The sequence below is a fragment of the Rhincodon typus genome, chromosome 26, assembly GCF_021869965.1.
Source record: "Rhincodon typus isolate 14 chromosome 26, sRhiTyp1.1, whole genome shotgun sequence".
In the NCBI taxonomy this organism is placed as follows: domain Eukaryota; kingdom Metazoa; phylum Chordata; class Chondrichthyes; order Orectolobiformes; family Rhincodontidae; genus Rhincodon; species Rhincodon typus.
This window is the reverse complement of record NC_063357.1, coordinates 24,285,674-24,304,019: the sequence shown is the minus strand read 5'-3', so window position 1 is coordinate 24,304,019 and position 18,346 is coordinate 24,285,674. Positions and strand designations below refer to the sequence as shown.

At 38.6% G+C, this 18,346-nt stretch overlaps 1 protein-coding gene across 1 annotated transcript in view; it reads right to left on the bottom strand.

Annotated features, from left to right (window-relative positions):
• Nucleotides 1-7,606: 7,606 nt before the first annotated feature.
• Nucleotides 7,607-18,346, bottom strand: part of doc2b (double C2-like domains, beta) — a 260,828-nt gene continuing 250,088 nt past the window's right edge. The window contains exons 7-9 of the mRNA XM_048612706.1: nt 16,366-16,447; nt 14,052-14,148; nt 7,607-13,061 (exon numbers count right to left, since the gene is read on the bottom strand). Of these exons, the coding sequence (XP_048468663.1) occupies nt 12,925-13,061; nt 14,052-14,148; nt 16,366-16,447 (316 nt within the window). The 3' untranslated portion in view covers nt 7,607-12,924. The remainder of the gene's footprint in view (nt 13,062-14,051; nt 14,149-16,365; nt 16,448-18,346) is intronic.

Genomic DNA, 18,346 nt, shown 5'->3' with positions numbered 1-18,346 from the left:
AGCTTGGTGTTGTGAGGCAGCAGTGCTAACAACTTAGCCACCATGTTAGACACTGGACAAACACATGTCAGGTCATACTGCATAGGCGTCGGACACATGTATCCCCACATCCATATATGTTGGCAGCCAACATGTGGGGGTCAATCTCTAAGAATCCTCATGGCACATCTCCAATCCACCTACAGGACACTTTTTTGCACTTCAATGCTTCATCAGTAGCTACCAATGTAATACTGCAGTAAGGACTCTGTGCATTCCGGGGCACACATCCAGCTCATGGACTGGACCAGGCTGTATGTTTGGGCTCTTTGCCTACTGCAATTGTACTCACTCACTCTGAGCCTATCTGGTTGCTCACAACATTTTCTTTCCTTTGTGCACTTTACATCTTCAGCCAGAGCTACAAGGCTCATATTACTTCTGTCCTGGCATGGCATTTAGCACAGACACAAAGGCAGGAAGTTTGTCATGATTGTCAGCAGTTGTCAGTCAAGTCAAGGGGGATAGCTTTTTGTCAGAGCATCCCTTCACAGTAAGTCAAGAGCAGCCTCAGGCACCAGTCCAGGAGTTTGGGCAGGGTCAGTCAGACACCCAGAGTGCTCAGAGCCAGGGTCCTCTCCTGGGATGAGGAGCTGAACGTCAAGTAGCCAACACGCATCTTTACTTTTCCTGCCTGTGGGCTGTTTTGCTCCTGGAATACTAGAGTGGAAGGTATTATGGAGATAAAAGTTGGTGCCATAGCGTAGATGTTACATTTCGTGCAGGTGAAAGATACTCTGAGTGAGTAGGCGGGGCAGAGGGCAGGTGTAGGGGGTTGGGGTGGGTGTCGGTAAGTGAGGGAGGATGTTGCTGGTGAGAGTAGTGGAGTATGAGCCTTGGTGGGAGGTATATATAGTAACAGAGATAGGTATCGGAGAGAAGATGGTGGGGCTTGAACTAGTGGAGTGGAGAAAGGACACAGCTGGCATTTCTCCAAACTGCTGGGAGTGTTTGTAGCATAGTGGCAAGCTTGGAGCAGGCTGGTACGGTGTTGTCACCTCCACTGCTGGTCCTGAAGGAGAGGACATCCCGCGTGTACATACGTTGTCCAGCAGGATCTCCAGAAGTGCTAGTTCTCATAACCCCTCCCTACCATCTCCCATGTCCAGGGCAAGTGTCAGGTCCCGATTGACAGCACTACTCCGGGAACTCAACAGGCTTTTAAAGATGGCATATGCTTAACGGCTGCCGGTCAATCCCAGATATTCGGGCAGAGGCAAGCTTTTCTGGGAATGGTATATAGTAAGATGGGACTGGATTGTGATGTAACGGGCACCACAGGGGTGGGACAGCTGGTTAATGAGATGGATTCAGGAAGATATGGTGAGAAAACTCAGTAGGCTTCATGGTGAAAATCCCTCTAAAAAATTTAAGATTCAGCCCATAGTCTTGTCGTCACTACTTGCCTTTCCACCCAATTTTTTTTTATATCATCTGCAAACTCTGTGATAATATATTCACATCTGTCATCCAAGTCATAAATATATATAGGAAATAATTGCAGCCCCAACACTGATCCTTGTAGCACTCCACAATTTACAGGTTGCTATCTTGAAAATGTCTCCTTTTAATCCAACTCCCTATCTTCCATTAATTAGCTAATCGTTTATCCATGCTAACGTATTACCCCCAACACCATGGCCTCTTATTTAATAAGAAGCCTTATGTGTGGCACTTTATCAAATGACTTTTAGAAATCCAAATACATCACAGCTACTTGTTCCCCTTAATCTGTTCTGCTTTCCAATGCCTCAAAGAATAAGTTTGTTGAACATGATTTCTTCTTCATGCAACAATACTAAATCTGCTTGATCATATTTTGTATTTCTAAATGATTTCCTTCGTAATGGACTCTAATATTTTCCCATGAACAGATGTTGAGCTAACTGGCCTATAATTTCCTGTTTCACTATCTTCCTCGCTTCTTGAATAGGGTTGTCACTGTGACAGTTTTCTAATCCTCTGGGACTTTTCCAGAATCTAAGGATTTTTGGAAGGTTATTACCAGTGCATCCATTATCTGTCATTGCTTCCTCTTTTATCTGTGGCTGCAACACATCATCTCCTAGGAACTTATCAGCTTTTAGCCCCATTGGTTGACTAATCGTTTTTTTCCCTCAACTGCTGGTTATTTTGTATATTTCCTTTATTCATTCGCGGACTGAGGGCATCGCTGGCTAGGCTGCATTTATTGTTCAGAGGGCAGTTCAGAGTCAACCACATTGCTTTGGGACTGGAGTCACATGTAGGCCAGGTCAGGTAAGAATGGCAGTTTCCTTCCCTAAAGGACATTAGTGAACCAGATGCATTTTTCCAACAATCAGCAATGGATTCACGGTCATCATTAGACTCTTAATTCCAGATTTTTTTTATTGAATTCAAATTTCACCATCTGCCATGGCGGGATTCGAGCCTGGGTCCCCAGAACATCATCTGGGTCTCTGGATTAACAGTCAAGTTATAATACCACGAGGCCATTGCCTCCTCCTATGTTTCCTTCTCACCTTGTGCTCTTTGATTTTATTATTTTTGTAATGATATTACTGTTCTGTTTGTAATATATTGTTTGTGACATGTATATAAACAATTTGAAGGAGAATGTAGGTGGCCTGAGTAACAAGTTTGGGATGACACAAAGATTGGGGGAGATGTGGATTGGTGAGGAAGTATCTAGTAGGAGAAATAGCAGATGGCATTTTTAATCCAGACAAGTGCAAGGTGATACATTTTGGAAAGTCTAATGCACAGAAGTTTACAGTAAATGGCAGAACCTTAGAAGCATTAACATTCGGAGGGAACGAGGCATACAGGTCCACCGTTCCCTGAAAGTGGCAACACAAGTGGATAAGGTGGCTAAGAAGGCATATGGCATGCTTGCCTTTGTCGGTCGGGTCATAGGGTACAAAATAAACAAACCCAAATGCTCAAGGTCTCAATCTCCATTCTGCTGCTTTGTTACCTGTTACTGATCACTACATAGAAATCATGTTCCGTTTTTTGGGAAATTAACGGTCCACTCAACGTTATCTTTCTGAATCTCATTGATTAACCATTCAACTGCATCTGGAAAATGTCACTATACCACTCTCAAATTCAATTAATTTCTTCTTCATTCTTTTCCTTCTCTAAATGAATGCTTGTATATATATGTTTAACAAAATGTTCTTTTCCCCATATTAGTCTCTGACGTATTGGATACATTTGGTTTGGTGATCCACAATGATCAGCTTGATCCGCCTTCTCCTTCGCTAGTGTGTATCAGCTCTATATTAAGGAGTTCTGTTGGCTTCTCCTGCATTGCAAATATGAACTGTACTTTGTAGGTGTGGATTTGTTTTCCTATTCTGTTCTGTTTTATTAATTATAATTCTGTTTTTAAATGAGACTGTGTCTCATGAGGATTCAGCACACAAAGCTTTGGCCTTCGAACTTGCAAATCTGTTACATATATTGAACAATGTTTTCCCTTTGAATACGAAAATTGGCGTTCTACTTCCAATCCATTTTTGACTCCATGTAATCATTTGCTGTCTATACTGAAGTAGTACTTGCAGCATTTCTCAAATCCAAAATGCCATTATTGCTTTCAAGGCATGTTTAGAGTTTTTTTTACCTGAATCACACTTTGATCATTGGATGTCTTCATTTAAATTTACATGCATGATTGCAGGGCTGATTTGAATCCTTATACTGTGCAGAAAAAAATGCCACAGTATACAGGAAATGATGGATGAGGCTGAATACATTTATTTTAATGGTGGAAATAGGGCAAATGCTTTAGAGGTCTTTTTCCCTCTGGAGAAAACCACTGATTATTAAATGAAAAGATGGTGCATATAATTTGAAGTACAGCCATTTGAGACACGTTTATACCAGTTTTAGATAAAAGGTTGGTGATGGAGAATAAGATACAATTAAACTGTAATAATGAGGTATTGCAATCATTTATTAAATCTTTATTTTAAATACTTTGCAAATATTTCAAAATAAGGTGGCATTTTTGCCTATATGTATTACCCAAACAATTTCTGTTCTGAAGTCAATTGCCTACCAGTTAAAATAAAGATTTTGTGTATCTATTTCTCATAATTCTAAATGTTGACCTAAATTCTAAATTCTAAAATTTTAATTAGGTACACCTTAATGATAATTTTAAAAATGTCAGAGATTAACAAGCGCCATGTTTCCTGAAGACATTTAATTGAGAAGGTATGCATGCAGGGTAGACAATGAAATAAATTTAAATAGAATACATGCTAAAATATATCACTGGAAATTTAAAAACAATATTGAGTCATACAGCATGGAACCAACCAGTCCTTGCCAAACATAATCCCAAACTGAACTGGTCCCCACCTGCCTGCTCCTGGCCCATATCCTTTCAAGCCTTTCCCATTCATGTACTTATCCAAATGTCTTTTAGACAATGTAACTATGCCCATATCCACCACTTCCTTAGGAAGTTCATTCCACATGTGAACCACCCTCTGTGTTTAAAAAAAAAATTGCCTTCATGTCTTTTTTTTTTAAAATCTCTCTCCTCTCCTCTCACCTTAAACATGTACCTGCTGGTCTTGAAATCCCCCATCCTAGGGAAAGGACAACCCTATCTATGCCCCTCATAATTTTATAAACATCAATAAGGTCACCTCTCAACCTCCTATGCTCCAGTGAACAAAGTCCCAGACCATCCAGCCTTTCTTTATAACTCAAACCGTCCACACCCGGCAACATCCTGGTAAATCTCTTCTGAATCCTCTCCAGCTTAATGATATCTTCCTATAACTGGGCAACCAGAACTGGACACAGTCATTTGAGATGATCACCTGAACCTAGTCCCACAGTGAGAGCACCTGATGATTCTCATCAGTGAACATGTTGATAGACAATCCGCTCCAGGGAACTTTTGAAGCACTTCCTGCAGGCTGAACATTTACAAGGTCTCGCCTCAATGTGAACACAGTGATGGGACTTCAGGTCTCCAGAACAATTAAAGCACTTCCCACAGTCTGGGTATTTAAAAGATCTCTTATTAGACTGAACTTGCTGGTGCAACTTGAGGAGATGCCTCATTGAATCCCTGCCCACAGTCAGAGCAGATGAACGGCCTCTATTCAGTGTGAACTCTCTGGTGTACAGTCAGTTGCTTCCCAGAATTTCCAGTCACAGCCAGCCCTGGCAAGAAGTAACTATTTTACTTGATGCCAACTAGTGATTACTGAAATAACTCCGCAGAGGTCAGTATCTCATCACCAAGTCACCAATTATTTACATGTGGTGAGTCCTTGACACAGATCCAGCTCTCTGAGTGAACAGAATCTCTGACACTCCTATTTATATCTGTCAGCCAGGACTCCTTGATTGGTGCTGTTAATCTGGTCCAATCAGGGATCTCATTCTATGAGGTCCACCTCATTACAATTGTTACATCCCTCCCCCTCTATGTCCAAGAACATAGATCAGTTCATTTATTTTTATAGCTCCTCCTGGGGTGTTTTAGCACTGAGGCAGAGTTGGAGGAACCTGACCATGATATGGGTAGCATGTAACACACAGTAGCTCGCCTCTGGTACCTGGAGCATCTCAGAAATTAGATCCCACCACTGAATTCGGTTTAAAGCCATGGGCAGCACTGCCTTGTCCTCTTTAAGTCGACCTGGCAGGGGCTTGTGGTCTATTATTATTACAAATTTAAGTCTGTAAAAGTATAGATGGAATTTCCTGTCTCCAAAGTAACTGCTAAACTACTTCCTTCTCTTTTTGGGCATATTTATGGTCTGCATTAACCAATGTCCTGGATGCATATGTTAATGGGGGTTCCTCTCCATTGGGCCACCTATGAGTTAATACCACCTCGATGCCACACAAAGAGGAATGACATGTTAATACCAGATCTCACTTGGGATCACAGTGTGCCAAGGATGATGGCTATTTTTTCACTTTGCTGAAAGCTATGGCTTGGATATGCGACCATTTTCAAAGCTGACCCCTTTTTAAGGTTGATGCAAAGGTGCTAGAATGGGGGCCAGGTTATATAGGAACTTTCCGTAATAATATGCTTATGGGTATTAATTGTAGCATACTTCTGGGAATCCTTACCTAATCACAATTTCAAGTCCAAATGGCTCATGTCCAGCCTCATGAAGGACAACTCCCTTGCCAGCTTTACACATAAATCTCTATGCACAAAGCTGGACTGACTATTTATCCAGCTGTAAAAAGAGGTTTACCATTTGTTTAAAATCCTTACAAAGGCAAACCGACCTGTCAGGCTTCACAATCTGTACGACCAGTACTGCCCATCCTGCAAACTGTATCGGTTTGATGATTCCTTTGCTTTCCAGCCTTCTGATTTCTGCCTCTACTTTTGCTCATAATGCAAATGGCACTGGACGAGCCTTTCAGAATTGTGGAATTGCTTCCTGGTCAACTTGCAAGTTGGCCTTGGCTCCTCTGATAGTCTTTAGACCTTCTTGGAAAAAACTTCCAGGTATGTAATTAGGCAGCCATTTTCCGACTGAAAAATGTTGAGCTAATCTAGGTGAGTCTTTCTCAACCAATTTTGCCCCATTAGTGCTCCTCATAAAAGACTGTAACTGAAGTTGTACCCTTAATCTGTAAAGGTTCCCAGGTGTAGGTTCTTATTCTAGCCGAGGCCTTTCACAAACATAAAGGCTGGATTCCAGAGCAAATTTTGATAAAAACTGATTCTGCGATCACTGAAATGGCCATGTCAGTATCGATCTCCATTAGAACCAGGTGACCATTTAATCAGACATTTATTTTGATTGGTTATGATTTGGATGTTGCTAAGCGACTTAACTGTGCCAAACTAGACGTAGGTGGACTGTCTAGGGTGTGCACTCTCCTGGATGCCGACCAAATAGTTTTCTTACTGCATTTAGATCTAGTAAGACTCCATTTCTGTCTCGAGTCCGCGTACCGGCAGCAACTACAATGGCTTGCTGGCCCAGGTCCTGAAGAAAATTTTAACCATTTGGCCGAGGCTTAGGTTTGTTTTGGGGTTTTGCTGTGGGCTGACCTGGAGTCCCTCTGTTCAGGGTGTGTCGTGAGTGAGGCTGTGCAATTACCTTCACTCAAGTTGTGTTCCCCAAGCTCAGTCAGACTGGCGAGGATGTCCACTTCCATCGGAATACCCTGCAACTCGAATACTCCACTTGCCGCATTTTCCAATGACAAAGCCGGTTGTAGTGCCTGTTTGAAGTACAGTTCAGCTTCAGCTAGTAGGCACTTTTGCACGGTTACATCATTAATCCCTCTCCCGTTGCCATTGAAATAATTACACAGAAGCCAATACCACATCACTAAATCACCGCTATTTAGGTGGAGAGTCATTGACACTGATTTGGCTCCCTCAGAGCCATCTCTGAGTGAACAGCACCTCTTAACACTCCTGTTCTTATCGGTCAGCCAGGGCTCCCTGATTGGATCAGATTAACAGCCCCAATCAGGAAACTCATTGTATGAGGTCCACCTGGCTGACCTCATTACAATCAGTACAATGACATATCATCCTTAAAAAAAAAATCACAAGGCAATAAATTCATGTTCAAATATCACAGTTTAATTTTTATAGACAGGCTGAGATACAAAAGTCAGTTATTGTGAGAAGCAATAAAAGATACTTTCAAAGTTGACGTTGCATTCCCCACATTGTAGTAAAACATGATTAGAAACATCCATTGTAAAGGTGATTCACGATATTTATCTGCATGCATTCCATACAGTTACATGAAAAATCTGGTAAACTAGAAAGAGAAAAAAGTAAAAAATTCAAATTGATATTTTGTACTTTTAATCAACTGATCAATTTCTAGTCAGAGATTTTGCCATGAGTGGAACACAAGACCACTGTTTGTGTATTTTGTAGTGTACTGGTATTTAATTTCAGCACTTAAATGATACTGTCAAATCATGGCAGGTTTTCACCTTAAATTCTCAAAGTAAACTGGATCTTTAGACACAAATGTTTTTGTTTGTAACCCTAATTTTTTTAAAAAAGAGAAGTGCCTTGGAATGTTTTATTACATTAATATTACTTCACAAATATAAATTATTGATGTTGTCAATTCAAAGTAATTGAGACCATTTCAAAGGTGGAAATAAAAACAAAAACTTCTTTCAAAACTGAATCTAACTTTAACAAACACAAAAAGTCTTTTGTTGTATTCTTTGGTCTATTTGATGTGTCTTTTTTGTAAATAGATGAATATGTTTTTCTCTAAACAGTTCTGAAAATATCTATTTAATTCAGATCAACCCTTGAATTCTGCTGCAAAAAGTTAACCTGTATTGACAACTGTGATTACCTGCCAACACGCCCTTCATTCTATTAGGGTTTGTGCTTGTAACGTGTGGTTACAAAGTACAATAAATCCTGTTCAGTTTTGGTATCTTATAATCCTACTCAGCTGTGAACAGCACAGAATGCAAAAAAAAGGAGAAAATATAGCTGTGTTCTTTATTGATTAGGCATTTTAAATAAAATTAACATTCAGGAATTATGTTTAAGATTCTTTAAAGAGTTATAACAGAGTTGGGCAATAGAGAGTAAATGCAAGTCTTTGTCCTTTTTTGCTCCATTACATGGTCACTTGTTCCACACAAGGTTAAACTGAATAACTGCACACAATCAAGGAACTTTATGTCACAGATAATAGAGGAAGTTAAAATGAACCTTTGGCATAATATGTATCTCTTCCGCTTTAAGGAAGGCTGGTTGATTATGAACAAAGTAGATAATGTGCATCATAGAACAATAACCTGTAGTGCAAGGCTCATTTACAGAAAATATATGATCAACTGCCAATCATTTTAAGGGCATAAGGAAATTAACACTTCATGCAGACTGTAATGTTGCAAACGTTACTCTAAACATGTTATTGGTTTTAAAATCCACAAAATTTTTCAAATTGGAATGTTTGTTGCTTGTTGCATTTCAAGTTAGTACAATAATAGCAGCCAGTCAAGCTTCATGCACAATAATTGAAATCCATACAAAATTCAGATTCTTAAAAAGCATAAAGAATTCATCATCAAAGTGGGTTTTGCACATTCAACATGGTTTTGTTGTTATTAATTACGCAAGTAAGTTGTATATAAAAATCCAAATATTTAAATATCATTTTTGACACTCAAGGTTTTGTGATGTGATTTTCAATGAGATGTCAAAAATGTCAAACTCTGTAATGTTTTATCTTGTATACATAGAGTTAGCTTAAAGTACTGAGCAGTATGTATCATAGCACTTTTAAACAGCCATACATTTTGACACAGAGTGCTATAATTATTAATGCTGCACAAACAACAATGCACTCAAGTGAAATCTCCTGAAATTAAATTCGATGTAACTGATTACCATTCCTTCTGACCAATAATTTGATATGGTCCTAGTATTTTCGCAGTAGAATCAGGCAAACTGCTACATTTCCACGGTCAATTACTATCACAAAAGAACCAGGACCCAGAACCCTGCAGGTAGATCTAGTGTGTTTTACTTAAGGGAATGAAAGAGGCACAAATGTGGCCCATTAACTGGTCAATGCCATGAATTTTCTGTAGCATTAAAAAACAGTAATGTGTTTTTGATACAAGCAGTCTACACGGAAGAAAGCAATGAATGATTAAATTGAATTGGTTCATTTTCCTTCTACAAACTGATTTAAAGATGGTTTTACAAGAATATGTGTACTTTATTTATTAGCCTGAAACTGTAGTGACAATTGGATTTATTGAAAACTTCATCTGTAGTATTCCAGTATTTAGAAGAATTCTTAAATTCTTTTTCCTACTCCCCCATCCTTTTTCATTAATGAAGATCAGTGTGCCAGTAATATTTTAAATCTTGAGGTGGAATCTTTTGATTGGGGCTGAACCAATATATTCAAAGTCACTGTAATGTAGTTACATTGCTTGTTTTTTCTTTCCTGAGATTACATCTGATTACTAGATTTTTTTAATGCAGTTTTCCATGCATTCCTGCAAGATCATTTTTTAAATTATCCATTACAAAAGAAATGGAGCTTATTTTCATGGTGGTATTGCTGAATAATTGTCAATAACTAGTACAAATCATACACTACTCAGTATTTTTTGCTAATTATAAATCATTAATAACAGTTATTCATTTTCTTGGTATGCTAATTTGCATACAGTGGTCTTGGTGCATTGTTTGCTGGGTTAGAGATCCTGCTAACAGTGGGAATGAGAAATTCCAAAGGAGTGATGACAATTAAAAGCCATGTATGTGTCATCTTCACAAGGTGTCATTCCATTTGTGATAGCCTGCTCCATTCGTCAATCAATGCAATACTCTATCCCTTTCCTTTAGAAGCTTTCCACCCCAATGTAACACCTATCCTTTACCTATGTACCCTTTCCTTTCCTATCACCTATTTCCTAATACCTATCCTTTCCTCACTATCCAAGACTCCAAACATTCTTTCCATGTGAAGCAGTGCTTTACATGAATTTCTTTCAGTCCAGTTCACCGTGTTTGCAGTTCGCCCTTGCAGGATCCCCAATATTTTGGAAACCAAACATCTCTTCTCAGCCCACAAGCATGACCCTTCCTGTGGCCTGTCATTTTAATTCCCCATCTTGCTCTCTGCCCCTAGTCTGCTGCACTTTTTCAATGAAGCTCAATATGAGTTTGAGGAATGATACCTTACCTTTCGAAGAAGCAATTTTCAGCCTTCCCAATTCAACAATACGTTCATTGGTTTTACTCCCATGTTGTGCTTGCACACATCAGCACACCTGCTCCCAGTGTATTGTTCATGTTTTTGTTTCTTTTCTTGGTTGATCTTCATTCCCCTTGATCCAGATAGACCAATTCTTCTGTCATTCAATCTCTCTCCTGTCTTTCATCCCAATAAAAACCTTCCTATTGTCCTTGATTCACCTACCTTTGCTTCAAGTCTATTACATTTCTAACTTTTCCCACTGCTGATGAATGGTCATTGATTAAGAACAATAAGTTTTTGTCTTTTCCACATTATTAAAGCTGCTGAGTAGTTCCAGTATTTTCTGCTTTTATTCCAGATTTTTGAAATCTACAGCATTCTATTTTTTGACGAGGTGAGACCTGTTTCTGCATTGTAATAATTCTATAATTCTGTTTTGGCAGCTCTTTTTCTCCCTCTTTCATTAGATCACAAAAATACATGATTTCAAGGATGCTCGAACCAAGGTAGTAATCTTGTGGGCTTTCAGGTACTTACATATTTTTCTCTGGGAATTGAAGCTTCTATGGGCAAAATATCAAAAATTGTTTGAAAGATACAGCAGTTCAATTAGGTTCTAAAAGAAGAAAATGGCAGCTTCACTTTTGGGAGTGACTCGGTATTAGAGTTCAGTTATAAGGTTTGTTTTAATTATATCAATACATGATTTTACCTTCTGTAGTTGGTAAAAATAAAACGCTTTTTTATTCCAAATGATTAAATTAGCACGTGCATAATTGATGTAATTGTCACAATCCTGTGCCTGATGTTGGGTGGTCATGGGCAGGGATAGATGTGTTAGTGTCTGAGGAATATAGAACATTTGTAATTTTTTTCAGTTCATGAATGGATATGAGGGACCTGGGTTAGTTACTTTTTGCTGTAAAATGCTTAAAACTACTTTGATTTTCTTACTAAATTAATGGTTATCCTTATTTGTAATTATTTTGGGCTTGGAAGACGGAACAGAGCACAGTGCCAAAATGTCAGAAAATACATTGAGATCAATTTTTTGTTGGAAGTGTCTAAAATTTTTACTAGAAAATAAATTGTTTCTACATGACTAGGTAGGCTGTAATTTGTGCCTGTTCTAGTTCTTGGACAGAACTATCTCATACATCTCACTCCTTTTACCCTTGTCCTGCAAATGTGAACTGTTATATTTCAAATGATGGGCTATTAATTACTTTTCTACCCCCTGACATTTTTTTGATTCCACATATTCAACTAAGGACTTGAGATACAACAAATACTAATTGAAAGCTGTCTTGTGGATTTACATTGATTCATTAAAGATTCATGAAAGTGACCCATTAATAGTGAAAATCTGAATTGAGGAATATTACAGTATTTGTCACTCCCACAGCTTAATTTTTAATCTAGGTCTTTAAAAAGAGAAACAGTATGTATTGTCGTGATAAAAGGAAGATAATTAAAATGTGAACCACGTAGCAATTATTTTGTGTGTGCTACCTTTAGCTTTGCTTTAACCTTGTCAATTCATTTCTGGAATATTGACGGGCTTCTCTGAAAACACATTAAATAAAGAATAAAACTTCAAATAAAGTAATCAAAGCCTGTGAAAAATTCGCCACTACTATGTCCATAGTACTCCAGATCTGTATCAAAAGTAATTTATTTCTCCAAAATAATACTAAACACAGAACAGGTCCCATTCCTTTGTTCAACTTATTTTGGAATAGGGTCACTTCTGCAATAGAGAGCAGAGATATAACTAAATACTTCAGAGACCTTTTTTACTTTTGTAGCAATAAAAATTAAACACCCCAAAACAGTCAATAATCTGCTTGGCCTGGGTCACTAAAAGTATCAATCATCAAAAATGGATAATTCTTGTTGTTACACCAATTATAAAAAGTCATCCAAAGGTACAGCTCTGATATTTATCCCAAGTGCTCAGATACACAAATGCATGTAAACATTTACAGAAGCCATTATATAAGCCACAAGATTACCAGGCAAAGTTAGGTATCTGTGAAGAGGTCTAGAGAGCGTTGGTTCTGAAACAAAAAGTGCAAGAGGCCCAACCTATCTGTGACAGTTCTTTATGCGTGTTCTCAGAGAACCTCACTTGTTGCGTGCTGACTTGCAAAGCAAGATTCTCAATGGACACGTGGCATCAATCACTGAGAATAGATCCTGGGAGTTCATTGGTCAATGTGTGCCAGCGCTCTATTTTCTTGTCCTTGCTCTTCAGACAGTCAAACCAATGTTTTAAACGTTCACCTTTTGCATTAATTCCAAGCGTCACCCCACCTAAGCAGAAACAGTTGTTAGGCACGTTCTGTGCTCTGGAAAATGAACGTGTTAAGGAAAATATACTAAATGAAAATCTAGGCATCAGAGGAGTTCGAAGTGAAAATATGTGCAAGATTCAAAGCCATTTCATCAACCTCTGAATAAGCTAAAATGTAAAGACTCCTTTCTACACTGAAGAGATAAATGCAAAATGATGCTGCCGGTAGAATCAATTTTTAAAAATGAGATTTTTAAATTAATATTGCAATGAAGCATTTTGGAATATTTAGCTTTACACTTCTTGCAGAGGTTTCATCAGCATCATCTAGTAACTCTGGAGAGCTGCTTGCTTTTCTTATCTATTCAAATACTTGGCATTAATTGGGGATTCATGTATGCTACTTTAAATAGGAGCAAATGGAAACTATGATTGTGGAATTAAGAACTGCATATTTGTAATGTCCATCTCTGTAAATAAAAGCTTACAAAAATGTAAAGATTGACTCCAGTTATATCCTTCACCATAAGAATCTCAACAGTAGAACAAGAGCCTACTGCATATTACAGTGAAACTATGAATAATTACAGAAAGCAGTTATTAACTAAGGTGCTTAATTGTATTAACCTATTTAGTTATCTAGCAGAAAATTGACAAGCTACTTATACACAAAGCAAGTCTTACAAGGATCCAAATCAATATATTAATTGCATTGGATGCACAAATATGACTTCCAACATTGTAGAGGATCACAAGTACTTGACCAAGCAATGTTACAGGGGAAGGAAGGAAGGAAGAAAGGGAGGAAGAAACTGGAAAACAAAAATAGCAAAACAAATATCTAAGATATCAATAGTGCATCTGGAATAAAAGGAAGAATGACAGAATGAGATGAATTGAATGTATAGTTACCTTGCTGAGACTTTAATTGGCCATGTGTCTTCAACACAACATCTTACTTTTCAAAAGTAATGAACAAGTTACTAAATTACAAAGTCAATTTCACTCACCAATGAAGTCATTTGATTTTCCAATATCATAATCCCAAACCGTTACTTCCAGAGTCTTTTTTGCCAAATCTGCTTGCTTGATTTCATAGCAAAATTCCTGTATTTAAAGAAAGAGTAATGAACATGCATATGCTTATCATTTGCTAATTACTCTGTTTGAAATTCATGGTTATATTTTCATTGTGATCATCTGATTGATAACCAGGCAGAGCAACTCGATTTTCTGATGTGTAACCTGTCAATGTTCATTCAAAGCCGGGTGGGGACACACCCTGCTGTGAAATGAATGAATTTGGAAACACAACTCAATCTTTCGTCAACTTGACCATACTTATGAATATTCGATATTTCTCTAGTTTAAGCTTCTTTAAAATACAAAATCATTTTCTCATTATTCTGTTGCAAGATGGCAGCATTCAAGCTATCTGCTATTAACTGTTGTGAAATAATTCTGGGTCACTTTATTTGCAGTTAGCTAAATTATCACTCATTTACATTTAAGCCTTCATACAAGGGAATCAATCACAAGGATCTGCAATTAAAGAATATTTGTGTAATGGACCACACAGCCTCCAACCATGCAACTGTCATGTACAGATGTGATCATTGAATTGAGAAGATAAATTTAGAGCAAATTGATACATATTTATTAACTATTAGTCAATTTGAAACATCTCCAAACTGCAATTTACAGTGCTTCTAAACTACTATTCCAAATTAAACACACAAAAGTTCTGAAATTTCATCTGCTAATATTCCAATGTGATAATTAAAATCAAATTTTCACCTTAATAAAAAGAAAGCTTCAGTCTGACTCCTCTGCATTTTTTGAGCACAGTTACCACATGACTATTCATAATTAGATCTATAACTAACAAAGGGTGAAAAGAATTATTGATTTCTAACAGAAAAATTCCATAGTGTCCCGGAACAAATTATTCAGTCATTTGTAAATACAAGAAAGGTATTTGACAGCCCTTATATACTTACTTTGGTTATTCTTCAGTTTTTTATAGATCTGCTACCTATGGGTCTCTCCAAGGCCTCGGTTACACCAGGTTTCAAAGGATGTACAGGGGATTTAGTCATGTTTCCTTGTGGATGGGGAAGTGGCAAGCTGATCTTGCCCACCTCTTTAACATAGGCACTGGAAGCTCGTGTCTGTTTTGAGCAGAAGAGACTGCCAGCATCCTCAGACTTTACTGGAAGACAGGGTGGTCCCGAAACAGGAGAAATCCATTAGAAAGAACTGATCTCTAATGTATTTCCAAGGCAAAAATGGTCCCATTGTTGTGACAGGTTACAGGAAGATACTGAGGCAGGTTAGTGAAATAAACTCCAGAGGGACCCTTTATTTACACATGGAGAGTCCTGGACACTAATGCAGCTTCCTCAGAGCCAGCTCTAAAGTGAACTGAACCTTTGACATGCCTGTTAATATCTGTAAGCCAGGGCTCCCTGTTTGGACCAGGTAAACAGTCCTAGTCAGGGAACTCCTATTCAATGAGGTCCTTCTGGCTGACCTCTTTAAATTAATACAGTTAGCATGGAGGGAGTAAGGGCCTAGGGTGGAGGGTGGGTTAGAGTTGACAAGGGGGTCATAAGGGACCATGCATTGGCATGAGTTGGAATGCAGTTGGAATGGGGCTATAAGAAGCCGTAGAGATGGGTGGCAGCATGGGTTGTAAAAGTTGGCATGAAAGGGAAATTGAGAGTAATTAGAGGATGAAAAGAGGACTACAGGGTAGATTTTTAAGAAACCAGCTAGGATGAAGCCCTGGGGAACTAAGACAGGTCTTTTAAAGTGGTTGCCTTAGCATTGAGCCCACATTTGATCTGTAACTACAAGCAGCAGACTCGATTCCACCCTGTACCCACTTACTTACCCCTCGCCCCAGAACGTAGATCGTGCTATTCATGGATTGCTGAGGGTGCTGCAGGTGTGGGAAATCTCCTGACTCAAGTTGTCCACCTCAGGATCAAAATTTGGGATCTAAGTATCCACAATTCCCAACGTTCTGCTCGTATACTAACTGCAAAGAATATCAGTGTAAAGGTTGCTCACAATTATCTCTGTAGCTGCTAGGAGTTCATGAAAATGAGAAGGACTGACCTACATTTTCCCTTCTGTTTCTTTCTGAAAAATGTGTTATCTTACTGCTTGGGGAAACCATTGTATCTTTCAATTCAGCATAACTGTGCTCCAATGCATTATGCAGTGCCTTGTTACTCTTGCTGCATCTTTCTGAGAATTGTTTTCTTTAAGCCAAACATACCATGAAGTGGAGTTATTTAAATTAAGTTGTGTAAATACCTCATTAAATTCTGGATTAAGTGTTTTCTTTTTCACAGCTGTCTTATGTTTTGATTTCTTGTCCACATCTGGCTTCAAATAGCTGGAAGAAAGATGTATTTAAAAGTTATGTGATAGCTGTAGCATTATTAAAACTCAATGCTTCACTAAACAAAAGCAGGAAAGTTCTCCTTGGTTCTGGACCAATATTTGTTCAACAACAGATTCACTGGTCAGTCTCCTTTTTTTGAATCCCCATTCTCTGACTGCCTTCCTAATTCTAGGTACACGTATTTACTCCTATCCTCCTACCTCACAACTTTCTCTCCCTCCCATCTCATTGACACAGTTTGACGTTTTAGGGAAATCACTCACCAGGAGTGGGTGCATGAGAAAGTTACCAGAAACTGGGATTCCTACACACGCTGCAGAGCTGTCTATTGGTTCCATGTCCAGAGGTTAGCCCGATTGTCAAACTTGGCAGTTGGATGCGACCTGGTTATTAAAGGTCACTGGGCCAGCACAGTCTGTGCCTGCACTGGGGGTAGGGAGGGTTTTATCAGATGGTGGGGAGGGATTGTTGGAGAGGTGACTGCTTGGGATGGGGTGGTAGGAGGTTTCAATGGACAGGAGGTGGAAGTGTATTGGTTGGGATGCTGATTTTGGGAAATTTGCCAGCCTTAAGTGGTAGTGGAGTGGAGGTTCAGGACTCATTTCCCTGTAACGGATTAATTACTTGTCCACCCCAGTTAAAGTCACAAATAGTGGGGTAGGGCTCAGGGAGCAGGCTTTTCAGACTTTAACATCCTACCTTTTACCCAAGCCTGTCTTTCTGAAGTTGAAACTCCCCCAACCAACAGGACATGGCTTCTGGAAGAAGGCCTGTCTTCTTAGCCTGGCTAAATATTTGATTATGAACTTAATTTGGTGTTAGTACCATTACTTTTCACAAACATCATTAATTATCTGCACAAAATCATCAGATGAACACTCTGCAAGTTCCTGCAAGTTTATGCCATAAAACTTGGAAATATTACAAACTGTGAGGAGGATAGTGATAGACTTCATACAGACAGACTGGTAAATGACCACATCCAATTTAATGCAATTAAATACAGACTGGCCAACATTGTTAACAAGACAAGGGAAGCATAATAAAGAATACAATTATAAAGGGGATGCAAGAGCAGAGAGATCTGTGGGGAATATGTGCGCAAATCATTGAAGGTGTCTGTGCAGGTTGAGAAAGTGGGATTCTGGGCTTTATAAATATCAAAAAGAATGCAAAATTAAGTAAGTTACAATGAAGATTTATACATTGAAGGTTTGCTTTCAACTAGAGTATTTTGTCCAATTTTAGGATAGATTTCAGAAGGTGAGCTGTTTTTTGTGAAGAAAGTGGTGAGATGAGATTTATGAAATGTTTTCAAATCTTGAAGCATCTCAACAGACTCGGTGGGGACAAACTGTTCTCACAGGCAGAAATCTTACGATCTAGAGGACACTGATTTAGGGTGACTGACAAAAGAATAGAAACAATATGACAAAAAATCTTTTTATATAAAGCGTGGTTAAGATCTGAAATATACGAGGTGTGGTGGAGGCAGATTCAAAAGTGGCTTTGAAAAGGAAACTGGGTTAATTATCTTAAGAGAAAAGCAAACAGTAGGACTACAAGGAAAAAAGGTGAGGGAGTGGAACTAGCCGAGTTGCTCTCATAGAGGTAGTTAGGACATACAGGCTGAATGGCTTCCATCTATAATGGAACCATTCTGTGAATGTAGAGACACTTGTGTGGGCCTAAGGAGCTTATACATGAGAGGTGATGGGCTGGTGTCAGGCAGAAATTTAGAAATAGATAAATAGGAAGATGCAGTGCTCAAGGACTTGCCTTTTCAGTAGAAACGAAAATTGGAAATAGGCTTCCCATTTCTTATCACCTGCTTGCATTCTGTAAAAACTAACTTCACAGTGATTATTCTTTCTTGAGTAATGTCTTGGT